This window comes from Brassica napus, chromosome C3 (genome assembly GCF_020379485.1).
Source record: "Brassica napus cultivar Da-Ae chromosome C3, Da-Ae, whole genome shotgun sequence".
In the NCBI taxonomy this organism is placed as follows: domain Eukaryota; kingdom Viridiplantae; phylum Streptophyta; class Magnoliopsida; order Brassicales; family Brassicaceae; genus Brassica; species Brassica napus.
Genome location: NC_063446.1, coordinates 29,284,944 through 29,304,077, shown reverse-complemented (window position 1 = coordinate 29,304,077; position 19,134 = coordinate 29,284,944). Strand labels below are relative to the sequence as shown.

The 19,134-nt window shown below is 40.9% G+C and overlaps 4 protein-coding genes and 1 non-coding gene across 6 annotated transcripts; 2 read left to right on the top strand and 3 right to left on the bottom strand.

The window, feature by feature from the left end:
• Nucleotides 1-993: 993 nt before the first annotated feature.
• On the top strand, nt 994-5,276 carry LOC106360022 (DNA mismatch repair protein MSH2). Its single transcript, XM_013799661.3, has 11 exons — nt 994-1,245; nt 1,338-1,387; nt 1,508-1,540; nt 1,620-3,248; nt 3,415-3,525; nt 3,607-3,696; nt 3,790-3,972; nt 4,056-4,182; nt 4,267-4,460; nt 4,597-4,740; nt 4,869-5,276. The coding sequence occupies exons 1-11, from the start codon at nt 1,197-1,199 to the stop codon at nt 5,070-5,072; spliced, it is 2,814 nt and encodes a 937-aa protein (XP_013655115.1). The 5' UTR covers nt 994-1,196; the 3' UTR covers nt 5,073-5,276.
• LOC106360127 (histone deacetylase 15) lies at nt 5,227-8,250 on the bottom strand. 2 transcript variants are annotated; one of them, XM_013799751.3, is made up of 13 exons: nt 7,958-8,250; nt 7,734-7,877; nt 7,561-7,663; nt 7,423-7,487; nt 7,270-7,345; nt 7,126-7,190; nt 6,977-7,032; nt 6,782-6,905; nt 6,559-6,684; nt 6,418-6,468; nt 6,272-6,340; nt 5,881-6,126; nt 5,227-5,780 (listed from the first exon to the last, which is right to left on the bottom strand). In XM_013799751.3, exons 1-13 carry the CDS (start codon nt 8,087-8,089, stop codon nt 5,637-5,639), a joined length of 1,401 nt encoding a protein of 466 aa, XP_013655205.1. In that variant the 5' UTR covers nt 8,090-8,250; the 3' UTR covers nt 5,227-5,636. The 2 variants fall into 2 exon arrangements, with proteins under 2 accessions (XP_013655205.1, XP_013655335.1); XM_013799881.3 differs by having other exon boundaries at nt 7,734-7,872; nt 7,958-8,229.
• Nucleotides 8,251-10,826: 2,576 nt separating this feature from the next.
• Nucleotides 10,827-11,288, top strand: LOC106354418. Its single transcript, XM_013794347.1, has one exon. It carries the CDS (start codon nt 10,827-10,829, stop codon nt 11,286-11,288), a length of 462 nt encoding a protein of 153 aa, XP_013649801.1.
• A 2,862-nt stretch (nt 11,289-14,150) lies between these two features.
• On the bottom strand, nt 14,151-14,909 carry LOC125583001 (secreted RxLR effector protein 161-like). The gene has a single exon (XM_048749525.1). It carries the CDS (start codon nt 14,907-14,909, stop codon nt 14,151-14,153), a length of 759 nt encoding a protein of 252 aa, XP_048605482.1.
• A 2,786-nt stretch (nt 14,910-17,695) lies between these two features.
• LOC125584595 lies at nt 17,696-17,802 on the bottom strand. The gene has a single exon (XR_007321507.1). It is a non-coding gene; the product is annotated as a small nucleolar RNA R71 (small nucleolar RNA).
• Nucleotides 17,803-19,134: the final 1,332 nt, after the last annotated feature.

Below are 19,134 nucleotides of genomic sequence, written 5' to 3'. Positions count from 1 at the left end.
AAGACACTGGAGCATTACTGTCTGAAGCAAGCGGAGGTTAAGGCTCTCGACTCCGGTCCCTTCACAGAAACAGCTAGCTCAAAAAGATTACGGCATCAGAACGAGGAGGAGGCAAGACCCAGAATCTGTCTATCTCCTTCCAGAATCGTGAAGAACAGAGGAGCTAGAGCTCCAATCACCAGGCGACTACGAAGCCACCATGTTAAGAGCTAAGAGAACCAGACCAAAAGGAGTCCCCGGCGAAAGCCTCACAACGCCTTTTCATCTCAGATCCGAAAATCCAGATGGGGAAGTCCTAGCGTAGCAACCGAACCGAAGAGAGGAGGGGAGGTAGAGACACCACAAGGCCAGATGCGAAACGGCAGCTACACGCTTCAAATCCGGCGATATCTTCGGGTTGAACCTGACCCAGATTCAACCACAACCAAAACCCAGATCTACAACAAAAACGGAGCTTCCTCAAGACAGACAACCAACCGCTGACTCGCCAACCCTCCGGGGATGCCAAAAACACTCTCGGCGACTGATTAGATCCGCCGGATCCGGCCGCAATCCGACGAAAATCTAGAGGGCTGAGCAAGGAGACGACGATAGGACAATCGAGAGACAGGATTGGAGGCAGAGTGGCGAAACAGGAGGGGTGGCGACCGACGGACAAGGGATCCGCCGGCCACCGAAACTTCTTTGTCCAAAGTTCTCCAACTTATCAACTATATGTATATCACATAAATTCAATTTTATAGATAATGATATGTGAATATCTATCATTATCCAAACAGTTCTGTCGCTAATCATGTTTCTGAAAAGAAATGAAACATTTTCCTCTTCTTCTCGACTCAAAAGTCCTCTTTTTTTTTTTCTTTTTTTTTTTTTGATCAACGCGACTCAAAAGTCCTCAAAATTGTGGATTTCGGTAATAAATAAAGTATTGAACTAATAGACAGAGATATTTATTTAGCCCAGTAGGCCCAATACGCGTATATGGGCTTTATCTTTAATGGACCAACACGCGTATCGCAAAGAACGTCGATCAACGCGCCGCCGGGAAAAAGTTGCCGCCCATCATTTTCCCGCCAAACCCGACACCATAACCTGCCCTTGAAAAGTTGTCTCTTTCTATTCCAGTTGCCAGGAGAAAACAATACTTGCTCCTTTAAGTCTCAGAGCATAGCCAAAGGATCTTGCTTTATCCACCGATGGAAGGTAACTTCGAGGAGACGAACAAGCTTCCGGAGCTTAAATTAGGTGAAATCTAAAACCCTAATTTCGTTTTTCCTTCCCTCGAGTTTCAATTTGGGTTTGTGGGTTTCACGAAAGTTTCTACCTTTAACATTCAGATGCTAAGCAAGCTCAAGGGTTTCTCTCTTTCTTCAAAACCCTACCAAATGTAAGTCTCCTTCTATCTCTAGGGGAAACAGATAGATATGCCTTTAAGATTAGGGATTGAAGCAAATGTATTCACTGGAACTATGCTTATGTGGGGTTTTGATTGGTCTTTTCCTTACAGGACTCGAGAGCTGTTAGGTTCTTTGATCGCAAGGTGAGTTCCTGGATCTATCACTTTTGTTACTTCTCTCACTGGTCTAGAGTCTAGACTTTGATTAAATGCATTTTTGCAGGATTATTACACAGCTCATGGGGAGAACTCAGTTTTCATTGCTCAGACTTATTACCATACAACCACTGCTCTACGCCAGATTGGGAGTGGAGCAAACGCTCTTTCGAGCGTCAGCATTAGTAAGAACATGTTTGAAACCATCGTCAGGGATCTTCTCCTGGAGAGGAACGACCATACCGTGGAGCTTTACGAAGGAAGCGGGTCGAATTGGAGGCTTGTGAAAGCAGGCTCTCCTGGAAACATTGGTAGCTTCGAAGATGTTTTGTTTGCAAACAACGAGATGCAGGACACGCCGGTTGTTGTCTCCTTGTTTCTGAGTTTTCAGGAGAGCAGATGCGTTGTCGGGATGGCTTACGTTGATCTCACAAGGAGGGTTCTTGGACTAGCTGAGTTTCTTGATGATAGCCGCTTCACTAACCTGGAGTCTTCCCTCGTTGCTATAGGCGCGAAAGAATGCATCTTTCCAGCTGAGTCTGGCAAATCTAATGAATGCAAAAGTTTGTATGAGTCTCTTGAGAGGTGTGGTGTGATGACAACAGAGAGAAGTCGTCAGGAGTTTAAAGGAAGAGATTTAGAGTCAGATCTAAAGAGGTTGGTGAAGGGGAACATTGAGCCTGTTAGAGATTTAATCTCTGGGTTTGAGCTTGCCACCCCTGCTCTTGGCGCATTACTCTCCTTCTCTGAACTTCTCTCGGACGAGGGTAACTATGGGAACTTCACAATACGCAGATACGACATCAGCGGATTCATGAGACTCGACTCTGCAGCTATGAGGGCGCTGAATGTGATGGAGAGCAAAACTGACGCAAACAAGAATTTCAGTTTGTTTGGTCTTATGAACAGAACATGCACCGCAGGGATGGGGAAGAGACTGCTTCACATGTGGCTCAAGCAGCCTCTCGTGGATTTGAATGAGATTACGATGAGGTTAGATATAGTTCAGTGCTTTGTTGAAGAAGCTGGGTTAAGGCAAGATCTTAGACAGCATCTGAAGCGCATCTCAGATGTTGAGAGGCTTGTGAGGAGTCTCGAGAGAAGAAGAGGCGGTTTACAGCACATTATCAAACTCTATCAGTCAACTATAAGGCTTCCCTTCATCAAAACATCACTACAACAGTACACCGGAGAGTTCTCATCGCTCATCAGCAAAAGATACATCAAAAGGCTTGAGGCCTTATCAGACGCAGATCACCTCGGCAAGTTCATTGATCTGGTAGAGTACTCTGTAGACCTTGACCAGCTAGAGAACGGAGAGTACATGATCTCCTCAAGCTACGACGCCACGTTATCATCTCTCAAAGATCAGAAAGAGTTGCTGGAGCAGCAGATACACGAACTGCACAAAAAGACAGCTATAGAACTCGATCTTCCGGTGGACAAGGCCTTGAAACTCGACAAAGCAGCGCAGTATGGGCATGTGTTCAGGATCACGAAGAAGGAAGAGCCTAAGATCAGGAAGAAGCTGACGACGCAGTTCTTGGTGCTGGAGACTCGCAAAGACGGAGTGAAGTTCACAAACACAAAGCTTAAGAAACTTGGGGACCAGTACCAAAGTGTTGTGGACGATTATAAGAGCTGTCAAAAGGAGCTCGTTGATCGTGTTGTTCAGACTGTTGCCAGCTTCTCCGAGGTATGGTATTTATCAATGTTTAGGCGGGCGCCTATACTGATTTTTTGAAGAGTGATTTTAAAAAAAAAAAAAATTGTTCTATAAAAATCATTTTGTTTAGGTTCGATTTGCAGCCTAGACCAATTTTTAGAACACTGGGATTTATAATGTATATTATATGGTTTAGGTGTTTGAGGAGCTAGCAGGGATGCTTTCTGAGATGGATGTTTTGCTAAGCTTTGCTGATTTGGCTGCAAGTTGCCCTACACCATACTGTAGACCAGAAGTCACCTCTTCGGTTAGTACAACTTCAAGTTGATTTTGATTGTTTTTGTTACGAAAATTTAATGGGTTTTCTTCTTTGTTTTATACATTGCAGGATGTTGGAGACATTGTGCTAGAAGGAAGCAGACATCCATGCGTAGAAGCTCAAGATTGGGTGAACTTTATACCAAATGATTGTAGACTTGTAAGTATTGTAATATGATGATGAGATAGATAGCCTTTGTTTTTCCTTTGTGTCCCTATTTTGACTTTGAAGCAATTCTTTTGTCAAAATCAGATGAGAGGGGAGAGTTGGTTTCAAATAATAACGGGACCTAACATGGGAGGAAAGTCCACTTTCATTCGCCAAGTTGGTGTGACTGTTCTGATGGCTCAAGTTGGTTCCTTTGTTCCTTGTGATAAAGCTTCAGTTTCCATCAGAGACTGTATCTTTGCCCGTGTAGGAGCAGGCGATTGTCAAGTGAGTTTAACACAAACTCTTTGCTTCTTTGTTATTGAAACTGCTGAGTTGTGTTAAACCTCTTTTTCACTTTCATGTTTTAGCTGCGTGGAGTGTCTACTTTCATGCAAGAAATGCTTGAAACTGCTTCGATATTAAAAGGAGCTACTGATAAATCACTGATAATAATCGATGAATTGGGCCGTGGAACATCAACCTATGATGGTTTTGGTTAGTTTCTCTTCTTTTATTTTGGATTTTGAGTTGATTTTGCTGTATTATGTTGTTAACGTTGTCTTGGTGACACTATGCCAGGTCTAGCATGGGCTATATGTGAGCATCTGGTTCAAGTGAAGAAAGCCCCTACTCTGTTTGCTACTCACTTCCATGAACTTACTGCCTTGGCTCAAGCGAACTCTGAAGTTGCAGGTAACACCGTTGGTGTTGCAAACTTCCATGTTAGCGCGCACATTGACACAGAAAGCCGCAAACTCACCATGCTTTACAAGGTTTGTCTTAATCAAACAGAATCATCTGCTTCTTCCGAAAAAGAAGATTCATATTCGCTGAATCTTAGAATTTCTCTCTTGCATCCTTAGTAAAAGTGTCTCTTTCTTGTTGTGATGTCTATGTTTGTCTGGTTAGGTTGAACCAGGGGCATGTGACCAGAGCTTTGGGATCCATGTGGCTGAGTTTGCCAACTTCCCTGAAAGCGTAGTTGCGCTAGCAAGGGAGAAAGCTGCCGAACTAGAAGATTTCTCTCCACCTTCCATAGTTATCAACAATGAGGTCTGGATTCGTTTGCTCCGTTTGTATCTGGTTGAAGATGGAAATATTCACCAATACTTCAGTTTACTACGTCTGATTTGAGAGTTTATGACAAAAGATTAAAAAGTTCTTGCGGTGGTGTGTTGCAGGAAAGTGGGAAGAGAAAGAGCAGAGAAGATGATGCAGAGGAAGTATCAAGAGGGGCAGCACGAGCTCACAAGTTTCTGAAAGAATTCGCAGAGATGCCACTTGATAAAATGGAGCTAAAAGATTCACTTAAACGCCTACATGAGCTGAAAGAAGAGCTAGAGAAAGATGACGTCGGCTGCCACTGGCTCAAGCAGTTCCTCTGAAACAGCCTTTGCAATTTTCACTTCAGTTCCATTTTTGTAAATTCTCTCTCTCTCTCGGCTCTTGTAGACTTGTACTAGTTCTGTCCGTTCTTTTCGGATTAGGCAGATGAAGACAAAAACAACACTTCATTTTGTTGATCTTTTTATGGAAAGCTTTCAGACAAAAACAACACTTCATTTTTGAACAGAATCGAGTTTGACTAAGATCAGTGTTCTGCAATGAATAGTATTAGGGATTAGGAAGATGCTTCTCTAGCATCTTTTTTGCATTTTTCTCCAACACCAAAAGGCAAAATTACAATAACCACATAAGAATCATCTTCCTAACAGCTCGTTAAATCTCGTGCTCATCATCATCGTCGTCACTATCCGCCAGAGTCGCACGATCAGCAGAGAGGATTCCTGATACCTGGTTCAGCTCTAATACAATCGACTTCCTCATCTTCTCAAAACAAGAAGCAGACTTGGCAACCAGCTCATTGTACATCTTCTCCCTCGCAACACAATCAGTCCGTGACTTCCTGAGACGTTTAACTCCAGACTTTAAGACCTTAGCCTCCTTCTTCATGCGCTTTTTCTCTCTTCTTCCAGCTCTCTGCGCAGCGAGGCCATCTCCTCAAGCTCCTTTTTCTGCTCTTCAAGGTCAGCCCTAGCAGTCCTGAGCGCATTCTCATACTCAGCTACCATCGCGTTCACACTCGCTATTGACTACATTTCAAGAAAACAAAAAAAAAAAAAAATATATATATATATATAAAAGATCTTTTCACACCATAAGCACAAAGATCTGCAGTTTGAAGTAACATACCCTAGCAACACTGAGAGCATACTCATTGTACAAATTGGTCTCATCAGGAGGGGAGAGATCTCTGGACGGATCAGGTTCAAGACGGAACAAACGGAACAGTTCCCCACAAGCTTCTTTGTCATCGAGAAGCGAACCATCACCGGAGTAGCTGAAATTAAACGCGAACTCAGACGGAGGTGCCTCATCCACCACGACAGCCTCCGCATCCACGGCCCCCTGAGTCACAACCGCCTCTCTCATATGGCGCTGAAGGTTATTGTGTGAATGGATGAGGCAACACACAAACACAATATACCACCACATGATTACAAACTCAACAAAAAGCTAGTACATATGAGTATAATTGCGGACCACTAAGTCTACTGATGCACAATAGAAAAAGCACAGGTACCTCATTAGCAGCTCCAGTACCCGGATAGAACTTTCCTCCTTCATGTCTGTGCAAGGAAATGTACATTACCTATATAGAAAAGGTCAGTTCACAAGAATAAGTTACTGCATCCGACACTCAAACAATCAATGAGACATGCAGCTTACAGATTTGTTTTTTTCGAATATCTCTTGAGTTCCATTTCCATGATGGACATCCTACAACAATGGAAAAGATATTGACATTCACCTAAACACTTGATGCACGGAACAAGAATAAAGAAGGTTGAAGTTCTAAAGTGACATTACCCAGTCCACAATGAGCACCTTCCTTGCCCCTGCTGCTTGTGCTACTAATGCAGCAACAGCTGCATTATTGTGAAGGCAAAACCCCATAGCATCTTTGATGCCAGCGTGATGACCTGGAGGTCTAACCTGATTCAATCAAAAAAATATTTAAACCGGATATGAATTAAAGCAGATGTGTAGTTGCATCTTTAAATTTTAAAATTATGGTGAGTTTTTGACATACCAAAGCGAAACCATTTTTGACACGGCCAGAGAAGATTTCTTTAGCTAGATCAGCGCACAAACCTGCTGCAAGTCTAGCAGCACGTGCTGAATACTCATTAGCATATGTGTCAGAGGTGAAGTAGCTGCCAGACAATGGGAAAAAAGATGAGCAGCGAGAGCCAAAACTAGATAAGTTACAGGTGAATTACAAAACCTATGTTGAAGCTGGCTTGTAGTATCAACAGCATCAACATGCTCTGAAGTGTGTACCTCAAAAATTGAAAAAATTATAAATCAGTTAATGAAACAAACAAACTAATCGCAGTTAGAGACGTCTCCAAGACTATTAAGTATGCAGCTCACCATCTGGAGTTCTTGTTTAGTGATTTCCCTTGCATGGATAGGAAAGCATCTTCCAGGAAAAACGCCTGCAAATTTTCAAAATGTGATGAATACAAAAAATTACATACAGCAAAATAGAACATAGACATATGGTCATTACAGTACCAGCTGTGGCGAGACTGGCAGCTATAGCTGGAAGACGGTCAGGTCTCTCAACATGTGGAAGTTCCTTCACTTCGAACTTATTAAGCATGCCATCAACACATGTTAAGAGATACTAGATTTCTCAGCAAACTATTAAAAACAACAGAAACATACTTCAGAGTGTAGCCACATTCTCTCGTCGAAACCAACAGCTGTTGAGCTGGTTGAAGGCGAGCTACCTAAGGATCAGAACAAAAGAGAATTGAGTATGCTTATAGTTAACTCAAAGTTCCAAAAGAAGGGAGCTCATACCTCCACGTTTCTCTTCAACTTGGGTGAGACCATTATCTTTGCAAAACGGAGATGCAAAACATCCATGACTCAGGATGCCAGACTCCTTGTGCTCACCACACATCTGCATAAAAGGAATCAACTTTACTGATCCAATAGCGAATCCACATCAGTATTCAAACATTAAAACGTACATAACAGTGGACCATATCACCAGGGTTTGGCATAGTGCAATTGACGCAAAACCACTTCACAGACTCAACAGGCTTTGTCTGCTGCATAGGCTCCCAATCACTATCTTCTTGAAACGTCATTTCTCTTGAAACCTTAGCTCTTTTCTGCATAACAATAACTAAGTGAAGAAGAACCCAGAAACCAATGAAACGCATTGAGAGTAAAGTTTTGAACTTTAGCTTACGGATGAAACACTAGATACAGAATTCACGTCTCCATTGCTAAACTCATCGAGGAGGATTCTAATTCCGTCACCACCGTCTCCATGTTTCCTCTTTGAAACCTCACAGGAACTCTCGAGAGATTCTACAACCATATTCAAGTAAAGGAAAACCCCAATTGAGAATCTGGACTTTCCTGCTGCCTTCTTCTCTATCTATCGGAAATTTGGAGCCGAAAATTTTCAGCGACGGAGCAAAACTTCTTCCGGCGAAACTTTCCTTCCACGGTTGCGCAAACAGAGAGACGACTACGACGACGTTTAGACTTTAAAGTGTGAAAGATTATTTGGGCTGAGTACGTGTGACCCAACAAGAATATAAGCCCATTAAGCAGGCGAACCAAAAGATTCAAAACCATAAACGTTACCTTCCACCTACGGTAGAAATTCTGTAAATTAAAACTTTATAATTCAATAAACACTATAAATTAAGAAAATTCATCGGTCCGAATTGAACAGTTTCAAAATATAAAACAAATTGATACAATAATAATATGATAATTTTTTTAAAGTCTTATATAAATATACGATCTATTAAAATCATAAATTAATAATCTATCTATATATACATTTTATATAAATACAAATTAAACATTATATGTTAATTTTCTATTCACAATAAAAATACCTATATATTTTAACATTTGAATATATTTTGATGATTTTATTAAAGTTATACCGTAAACATATGAAAAATAAAAATATACACCATATAATATAATAAAACAGTATAAAAGTCAATTTTCTAAAATTTAATTAATGTATATACGGTAAAATTAAATATTTTCATATTTTATAAATAAAATTATTTTAAAATAAAATTAAAAAAATCTAAAAAAGAAACTTTTTTAAAATTGATAACTCTTCAAATTAATAAAATATCATAGTTCCAACTTTATTAATTTATAGAATTTTTACTGTATTAGAATGCTTTTTTAGATATGATAAAAATTTGACCATAAAAATATACGATAAAAAGTAGGTTTTTTGAAACATTATTAAACCTGCTGAATATGAAATTTTGTAATTTTAAAGTTTAATATATGTTGTGCAGGGATGTAGCCTTGTCATTTCATAATTAAGGTTTGGTTTGGAGATTTCACACCAGCGCTATGTTATATATAAGTATGAATTAAAACGCTTTTCAGTGGATCAATATATAACAGACATGAGTTTTACTCATGATAGAGTTGAATGGATCTTTATTCAACAACTTCTTTCTAAGATGGGTTTTGATAATCATTGGATAAAACTGGTGATGAAATGCATTTCCTCAGTCCAGTATAGAGTGTTACTAAATGGGCAACCAAAAGAAAATATTATTCCGCAGCGGGGGCTTCGTCAGAGGTACTAAATGTGTACGGAAGCGTTGGTAGCGAATATTAAAAAGGCGGAGAGGGAGAAACATCTGACGGTATAAAAGTTGCTAGGGCTTGTCCCCCGATATCCCATTTACTCTTTGCAGATGATAGTCTTTTCTTCTATAAAACTAAAAGAGAGGAATGTCAGACTATTCTTAGGATTCTTAAGGAATATGAAGTGGCATCAGGTCAATAGATAAATTTTGAAAAATCATCGATCCAATTTGGACATAAGATTGATGAAGACTTAAGACAAGAAATGCGGGATATTATGGGAATACAGAACCTAGATGGCATGGGATCATATTTAGGAATACCTGAGAGTTTGGGAGGTTCAAAGGTACAAGTATTTAGTTTTGTTCAAGAGAGATTGAATAATAGAGTCAATGGCTGGACTTTCAAGTTTTTCACTAAAGGGGGTAAAGAGGTGATTATAAAATCGGTGGTAACAGCTCTGCCAAACCATATAATGAGTTGTTTCCGGATTCCGAAAACAGTTATGAAAAAAATGACGAGTGCAGTAGCACAGTTTTGGTGGAGTCCAGGGGGGAGCACTAGAGGAATGCATTGGAAATCATGGGATAAACTCTGTGCGCCTAAGGATGAAGGAGGGTTGGGTTTTAAAGACCTCACAGACTTCAACACGGCTATGCTTGGGAAACAACTATGGAGATTAATTGAGAAATCGAACACTTTATTTGCCCGAGTGTTCAAAGGACGATATTTCAGGAATGCATCACCCCTGGAACCTATTAGATCGTACTCGTCATCTTATGGCTGGCGTAGTATTGTCTCAGCTAGATCTCTGGTTAGCAAATGACTAATCAAAAGGGTAGGATCAGGATCATCTATTTCAGTATGGAATGACCCATGGATCCCATCCACTCGCCCGAGACCAGCAAACAAAAATCAACATAACCTTTACCCGGATCTTACAGTGGATTCTCTTATTGATGAAACATCAAGAACATGGAATTCACAGGTTATTAGGACGTTGGTGGACCCGCAAGATGTGCAAATTATTGAGAGTATACCTCTAAGCCGAATTCGGACAGCAGATCGGGATGGATGGCATTTCACGAAAAATGGGAGATACACGGTTAAAACAGGTTATGAGGTGGAGCGAGTGTATCCAGATAGAGAGAGGACACTGCCAGAGTATGGTCTTTCAGTTTCGTTGTTGAAAGCACACTGCTGGAAAGTGCAATGCTCACCTAAGTTAAAACATTTTTTTGGCAACTGGTAACAGGTTGCATAGCGGTAAAGAAAAATCTACGATCACGAGGAATCCAAGGGGACATGACTTGTGCACGATATGGAGCACCTGAAGAATCCATAAACCATGTCTTCTTTGAATGTCCACCGGCAATTCAGGTCTGGGCGTTCTCACGGATCCCGTCAAACCCAGATATTTTTCCATGTCAATCATTTTTGCAAATATGGATCATTTATTTTGGAGAGTTTCTCCGGCAATGGAAGATCATCATTTTGCATGGATTCTATGGTATATATGGAAAGGAATGAACAATAATGTATTTAGTAATTTGGATATTGATACTCGAGATACCCTTAAGTTGGCAGAAACAGAGTCGGTGCTCTGGGCCGAGGCGCAAATTGCCCATACACAGCGAGCTGCTCAGGCAATATCGGTAGTGAATGCGACAATACCAACTATTCCTGGTAGGTGGTGTTATACAGATGGATCATGGAAAGAAAATGATAGATACTCGGGACAAGGGTGGTACAGTACTTTGGAAGGTTTTGCTGGTTTGATGGGAGCGAGGAACACTAGAATGAGTCAATCACCCCTTCATTCGGAAATAGAGGCACTTAGTTGGGGGATAAAATGTATGAGGAATTTAAGACACTTTACAGTTACTTTTGCGACAGATTGTTCTCAATTGGTGAAGATGGTTTCTAAACCTGAAGAATGACCTGGATTTGCAAGTTATCTGGAAGACATCAAGGTCCTACAAAGCAGTTTCCACAGCTCAGAGCTCATCCATATACCAAGGACGCATAATTCAAGGGCGGACATTCTAGCACGCAGTGCAAGAAAGCAACTCTCTTTTGTTGTTCATATAGATGCGGAGGTACTAGTTTGGTTTACAGAATCTATATGAGTCTGTTTGTTGCTGACAAAAAAAAAATAAAAAAAAATAAAAAAAAATAAATATATATATATATATATATGATAACACCCATAGACCAGAATTCACTAGCTAGGCTCTTTTAATCATTTCACATAGATTAGTTGACCTCCCTCGGCTTTGGCACAAAGAGTTCCACAAGGTATGTAAAAATGAGAAAAAAATACTATATGTTTATTTTCCTTTCATTTTTATTATAATCAAATTAAAAAAGCCAAACACATCCCTAATACACCAAAGCTTAGCTATTTGAAAAAAAGGAGGGAAGAACAGCTTACAAGACCATCTCTAATCCATTGCTATTTCCACCTCTATAATAGCATTTGACGGTGAAATTGCTCTAACCCACCTCTATTTCTTCTTCTATAACAAAGATCTCTATTTTCCTCTATTTATAGAAAAAAAAATAGCATTCGTCGAAATAGCATTCTTCTATTTTTTATTCTACATTTAGAAATTACTATTTTAGAGGAATACATTAAAGCATATTTCACTTCTATTATAAAATTCCTCTATTTTAAAGGTGAAAATAGCAAAATACATTGGAGATGATCTAACCAAAGAACATTATTAATTCAAGTTTGAGCCATCAGGTAAACGTAAACCACTCCAAAGTTACACAGACGGTAATGGTCTAATTACTTCCTCCAATGATTACAGAAAATAGGCCTAAGCCCATTACTATTAACAAATGTGAGAGCTTTTTCCCTGACTCAACTTTTTTTTTCTTGGTCAAAATCTTTTCCTGGCTCAATAAAATGCGAATTTTAGTAGAATACATTTCGTGAGCAAGTAATCAGTACCCTCTATTTTGTGTGCATGTATGCGAGTAAATAGTAACTTACAGTCTCCATAGTACTTAAAAGCAGCCTCGTAGCATGTTCTATTAGGAAGTTACCTTTTGGTACGTAGAAAACAAATTGCCCGGTATGATTAACATAAATAGATCATCTATTGACAAGAAAATATTGGGGGTACATATATGTATAGTTGACAAGAAAAATATTTAGAAATGCATATTAACAACTAGGCCTGGGCATTCGGATCGCCGGGTCGGGTTCGGATCGTCGGGTCGGGTTCGGATCGGGTCCTTTCGGATCCGGATCTTTCGGGTCTAAGAGTTTAGGACCCGATAGGGTAATTTCAAATTCTCGGTTTCGGGTCGGTTCAGATCGTGCCGGATCCGGGTCGGGTCGGGTCTTAGATAGTTAGACCCATTCGGATAACTAGAATTTATCGGTTTGGATTCGGTTTGGTTTCGGGTCGGGTTCGATTTAGAAAAGACTTAAAATACAAAAAAATATCTGAAAATATTTATATATCCGAAAATATTCGAAATTTTATTCAAAATTTGTGTTTTTATTATATTAAAATGTGTATATATATTAAACTATGCGAGATACAACAACAATTTGTTGTCTCCTAGTGGTTGACCCCCATGTTCTCTAGACGAATAACCCGTCTTCGATTCCCCCTTGATGCATTTTATTTAATTTACATTATTAATTCGGGTACCCATCGGGTTTCGGGTTTGGGTCGGGTCGGGTCGGGTCCAAGACCCGCGGGTCCTCTGCAACAAGACCCGATAGGGTAATTTGATCGGGTCGGTTCCTACCCGAACCGGGTTTTTTCGGGTCGGTTACGGGTCGGGTCTTCGGATCCGGGTAAAATGCTCAGGCCTATTAACAACAACAACACACCTGCATAAAATTGAGAAAGAAACACCGTAGAGCGACGAGATGTGGCAGGTGAACCTATATATGTCTCCTTTTAGTGTCATCATTTATACATACAAATGTGTGTATTGATGATTACTCGTTCGAACAAAGAAGCATAGTAATACATTTCACAATAATGTAGAGCGTTCCTCTCTTCTTTTTCAGAGACTTCCCAACTCGTTTAGGTGAACACGGCTTCTTCTTCATCTTCTTTGTTGAACCACAACGACGAAACTGTTTGACTTAAGAACCAAAATCAAACACACAAACTCGCTGATACACTCTCTGACGAACTCGACGACGTAAGTAAGAAAGTTGAGTTTGTAGAATAATAGAGATAGAAAGAAGAATGCGGAAAAGATAGAAAATGGACACAAGAAATTGTTTACCCAGTGATTCACCTAGAATGGTTTATGTCCACTGGGGCCTGGCAAGAGACAATCCACTATAATCTCAAGTACAAAGAATATAGAACCTCTCTTTCTCTCACAACCAAAAATCACAAACCAAACTAGGTCTTTTCTTGGACAAAGGAGAAAGAGTACACACAAGCTCCTCTTATATAGTAGGAGTCTATTAGGTTAACCTTGTCGAATTAGGGCATTCGCCCCTTTCCATAAACATATTAGGAAATATTTCAAAATACTTGCAACTTCCATAACTCCATGAAAGTAATATTTCCAGAATCCTGCCGACTTTCATATCTCTATAAAAGTGACATTTCCTTTTCCTAACATGACGTCCTTGTCTTGGTTTAAGTTACTCAATCTTGTTTGATTTCCATCACCAAATCCTGACGCAGTCCACGACGGATTTTTCTGACGTAGCCACTGATAAATCCCAACAAACTCCACCTTGATAACATCAAACATGATCTACTACTTAGGTTAATCAAACTCGTGCTTTGTCAGGCGATGCCGAATGCTTCTCAGTGTTCAGACATCCCAAGGAAGTCCACCGCTTCCTCAAACTTCTTAACCGGAACAACCTTGGTTAATATATCAGCATGATTCTTATTAGTACAGATCTTCTTCACACTTACATCACCTTGAGCGATAATATCCCTGATGAAGTGCATCTTTCTGTTGATGTGCTTAGTCCTCTCATGATACACAGTGTTCTTGGCTAGACACAATGCACTTTGAGAGTCACACGATATCTCCACCGTGTCTTGCTTGAATCCAAGCTCCTCCGCTAAGCCCCTTAACCACATTCCTTCTTTGACCGCTTGAACCAGCGCCATATACTCTGCTTCAGTCGTTGACAGAGCCACTACACTTTTTAGACTTGATCTCCAGCTGATTGTATTACCACCAGCCATGAAAACATAACCTGCGATCGACCTTCTCTTGTCCATATCTGAAGCAAAATCAGAATCACAGAAACCTTCAACCTTAAATACCTCATTCTTCCTGAAGCACAGTTTCAGATCTTGTGTTCCCTTCAGGTACCTTAATACCCACTTAACCGCAGTCCAATGAACCATCCCAGGCTTACTAATATACCTACTAACCAACCCCAATGCATATCCCAGATCACACCTTGTGCCTATCATAGCATACATTATGCTTCTGATAGCATTAGCATATGGAATATCCTCCATACTTGTCTCTGCTTCAGCATCGTCTAAGGCAGACAATTTGAAATGTGCACCAACAGGCGTTGACACACTCTTTGACTCATCCATGTCGAATACCTTGAGAACCAACCTGATATAACCAGATTAAGATAGTGTCAGAATCCCCTTCACACGATATCTCTCAATATCCATTCCCAAAATTCGTCTTGCTGGACCTAAGTCCTTCATCTCAAATCTGCTGCTGAGTAGCTGCTTCACCTTCATGATCTCTGCCGCATCATTTGACGCAGCCAACATATCATCCACATATAACAGTAGATAGATGTACGTACCATTGGTTAACTTCTTGATGTAGACACAATGATCATATTCACTCTTCATAAATCCATGACTAACCACAAACTGATCAAAACACTTGTTCCATTGTCTTGGTGCCTGCTTTAGTCCATAAAGAGCCTTCTGAAGTAGACAAATGTGATCATCTTTCCCTTTAACCTGAAATCCCTCTGGTTACTCCATGTAAATCTCTTCTTCAAGTGTACCATGAAGAAATGCAGTCTTTACATCAAGTTGCTCAAGCTCCAAATCCTGATTCAATGTAATTGACAACAGAAATCTTATGGACACATGTTTCATGACGGGTGAAAACACATCTTGATAGTCAATACCCTCCCTCTGAGAGTATCCCTTAGCAACTAATCGAGCCTTGAATCTAGTGATATCTTGCATATTTTCATTGTCTTATCCATTCACCCATGTGCATTTTGATCATATAGACTAGGATTTAGCCATGTTTAGGTTGCATTTTGCATACATGAGTCCTTATCAGGTATTGGAGTACCACATGGAGTTCTTGGAGACATTTGGGTGCATTTGGAGCTCAAAAGAGGTGAAAAAGGTGATCATTGGACGAGCAGTGCATGGGAGCGACCTCACCGGAACGACACCGTGAAGTCACTGTGACACCCTTTCAGAGCAACTTGACCGGAGCGACGCAGCGTGGTCGCTCGCGTCTCCATCACCCGGAGCGACTTGACCGGAGCGACGCAGCGAGGTCGCTCGCGTCTCCATCACCCGGAGCGACTTGACCGGAGCGACGCAGCGAGGTCGCTCGCGTCTCCATCACTTGGAGCGACGTGACCGGAGCGACGCAGCGAGGTCGCTCGCGAAGAGCGACCCAGAGCGACGTCTCGCAGCGACCCCTCCAGGTCGCTCCCGAAGCCTGGAGCGACCTCTCGGAGCGACTACTGGAGGTCGCTGCGCGACGTCTGATTACTCGAATTCATTTCTACTCAAGGGCCTTTTGGTCATTTTATTATGCACGTTTTTACTTCTGAAAACCTATGTTTTAAGTACTCTTGGTAGCCACCAGACAGATTATCTTTTTCTAAGAAAAAACCTTTGGAAAGTTCATCTCTTGAATCATCTTTGTTCATCTAGTTATTGCAATTCTGTGTTTTCAATTCGTTGTTGTATCCCTCTGTATAATTAATCTGAAATCCAAAATGGGTTTAAGAGGAATCATGAAGAGTAGTGAGTAATCACCATTTGAATTCATGGGTTAGGAAGATTAAGGGTGATTAGGTTAGAGCTAGGATGTTTTAGAGTAGATCATTCCAAAACCTTGCTAGTAGAGTAATCATAATGCATCTTCTGAGTTAGCTTCTCAAAAGTTGATCTTTAGGCATTTCCCACCCAAAAGGTGTTCGATGAAATGCCTGAAACAACTCTTCTAAGCTTTTAGCATATTTTGCCAAAGACATTTGTTGTTAGAAATGCTAAGATAGTCTTAGACCTGTTAGTAATGATTGCTTCCAAATTATTCAACCGAAGACATTTGTTGTTTGAAATGTGTTAGTAAATGAAGATTCATCTAGACATAGAGTTTGTTTAGAATCGTGTCTAAGCTTAAGGTTGATAGTTTGATTGTTCGTTTGCCATCTTTAGTTCGAAACTTGATCACCCAAGGTCTAATTCCTATGCCCATGAGTTCTCATTTCCTTAGTTAAGAAAGTCAACTCATTAACCGTTTTTATTATTCTGAAACTGCATTAGTAATAATCATTAGTTTAGAAAACCTTTAAAATCATCGGTTGCACTTAGATTAAGTAAGTACTTGCATTCTCAGTGCTTGAAATCCCTTGGAATTGGTTCGACAATCATTTATACTACAACATTTGTCTTAGGAGCCTTGAAAACTCCTAATATCAAATTGGCGCCGTTGCCAAATTCTAAGTAGATTTGAACATTGAGATTTAGTCATTTGCTTGAGACTAAGTCATTTTAATTTTCTTTAGTTACTGATTCTCCTTCTTCACCTCCCTTTAATTTACAGGTGTATGAACTTGAGGAGCAGGGGTCCATCAAACCTAGTTCCAAGAGCCGCAGACATCAGAGCTTTAGAGAGAGAGTGTGCTAGAAAGAGAAGAGAAGAAGAGCAACAGTCTCACTTGCAGAGATTGGATACTGATATGGGAGACATACATCAAAATGATGCCAACAACGTTCCTTAAAACCAACAGCGAGCAGCTCGACCCATTGGCACTTACGACCGTCCCAACATTCATGGTCATAGATTGGGAATCCGAGCACCAGCTGTAGCAGCCAACAACTTTGAGATCAAATCAGGACTCCTCAACGTGATCGAGAACAACAAGTATCATGGCTTGGCTCTAGAGGACCCATTTGATCACTTGGACAGGTTCGACAGCTACTGTGGGTTGTCAAAAACCAATGGTGTGTCTGAGGATGCCTTAAAGCTGAAGTTATTCCCTTTCTCTCTGGGGGATAAGGCACGACAGTGGGAGAAGTCTCTGCCAAGTGACTCAATCACCACTTGGGATGACTGCAAGAAAGCTTTCTTGGAGAAGTTCTTCTCTACTTCAAGAACTGCTAAGCTGAGAAATGAGATCTCCAGTTTTCAACAGAAAGGCTTGGAAGGCTTCAGTGAAGCCTGGGAGAGATTCAAGGGCTACCAAGCTCAATGCCCACACCATGGCTTCTCTAAGGAGAGCTTGCTGAGCACATTCTACCATGGTGCTCTTCCTAAGTACAGGGCCAGACTGGATACAGCTAGCAATGGGTTCTTCTTGGGGAGAACTGAGGAAGATGCAGAAGAGCTGGTTGACAATATGGTAAAGAGTGATGCTGTCTACAGTGGAGACCACGACAGAGGCAGTCGAACAGATGACAAGCAGACGAGGAGGGAGTTAAAGGCTCTCCAGGATAAGATTGACATCCTCATTACTGATAAGGCCACCCAAGAGCAGCTGCATTTTGTTGGTAACCCAAACAAAGACGCCACACCTGTTGTCCAGGAAGTTGATGGTTTGGAAGGGCAAGAAGAGCTGTGCTTCATCAACAACAATGGTAGCTGGTACAAGAAAGAGCCAAACTTTCAGTACAACAACTACCAACAGAGATCTTACCACAACAACCAACAGAGTGGTTATCAGCCTCGGAACATCCAGCAAGGCAGCTATCAGCCTCAACAAAACCCTCCTCCCGGTTTCAACAACAAAGGACAACAACCTGCCCAACAACAACCTACTACTTCTACCTCTACTCCTCCAGTCAGCAGCACTGATGCCCTACTAAAACAAATCTTGGAGTCTCAGACAAGAAGTGAGAAGCATGTTGGCTATGAGTTGAAAAACCTTCACGCAAAGATTGATGGAAGCTACAATGAGCTCAACAACAAGTTCAGAACCTTGGAGAACCAGTTTGCTGCCATGAACACTCAACAAAATCGCCAACAAGGTTCTTTACCTGGAAAATCTGAGCAAAACCCCAAGGAGACCATGAAAGCTATCACCCTCAGGAGTGGTAAGGAGTTACCTCAGAAAGCTCTCACCAAGGATGCTGAGAAACAAGGTGAGGGGGTTGCCATCAACATAGATGATGAAGTGGTGATTGTTGATGAGAAAATCAATGATGAAATCTTGGAGAAGATTGTGGAAGCGAAAGGTAAAGGAAAGGTTGGGGAAGAGAAGAAAACAGTGAAAGATGGTGAAGTTGTTGCTCCAGCAAGTGAAAATTCTTTTGTTCCTCCTCCTTATGAACCCAAACTACCATTCCCTGGTAGATTCAAGAGCTAGAGAAGTACAAAGCTCTATTTGAGAAGCAAATGAGTGAAGTTCAAGTCACAATGCCCATCATTGATGCTTTCATGCTAATTCCTCAATATAGTAAGTTCCTCAAAGATGTTGTAGCTGCAAAGAAGAAGGAGATGGAGGGCATGGTGATTCTCACTCATGAGTGCAGTGCCATCATCCAAAGGCTTGTTGTTCCAAAGAAGCTAGAAGATCCAGGATGCTTCACATTACCTTGTGCT

Excerpts from the sequence above, each read along its gene's own strand:
- LOC106360022 (XM_013799661.3), top strand. The coding sequence starts at position 1,197 with ATGGAAGGTAACTTCGAGGAGACGAACAAGCTTCCGGAGCTTAAATTA. Across the intron at positions 1,246-1,337 it reads GCTTCCGGAGCTTAAATTAG|ATGCTAAGCAAGCTCAAGGG; the intron begins GTGAAATCTAAA and ends TTTAACATTCAG. Across the intron at positions 4,741-4,868 it reads CCATAGTTATCAACAATGAG|GAAAGTGGGAAGAGAAAGAG; the intron begins GTCTGGATTCGT and ends GGTGTGTTGCAG.
- LOC106360127 (XM_013799751.3), bottom strand. The coding sequence starts at position 8,089 with ATGGTTGTAGAATCTCTCGAGAGTTCCTGTGAGGTTTCAAAGAGGAAA. Across the intron at positions 7,191-7,269 it reads TGCCAGTCTCGCCACAGCTG|GCGTTTTTCCTGGAAGATGC; the intron begins GTACTGTAATGA and ends GAAAATTTGCAG. Across the intron at positions 6,341-6,417 it reads TATTCGAAAAAAACAAATCT|GTAATGTACATTTCCTTGCA; the intron begins GTAAGCTGCATG and ends TTTTCTATATAG.
- LOC106354418 (XM_013794347.1), top strand. The coding sequence starts at position 10,827 with ATGGAAGATCATCATTTTGCATGGATTCTATGGTATATATGGAAAGGA.
- LOC125583001 (XM_048749525.1), bottom strand. The coding sequence starts at position 14,909 with ATGGATGAGTCAAAGAGTGTGTCAACGCCTGTTGGTGCACATTTCAAA.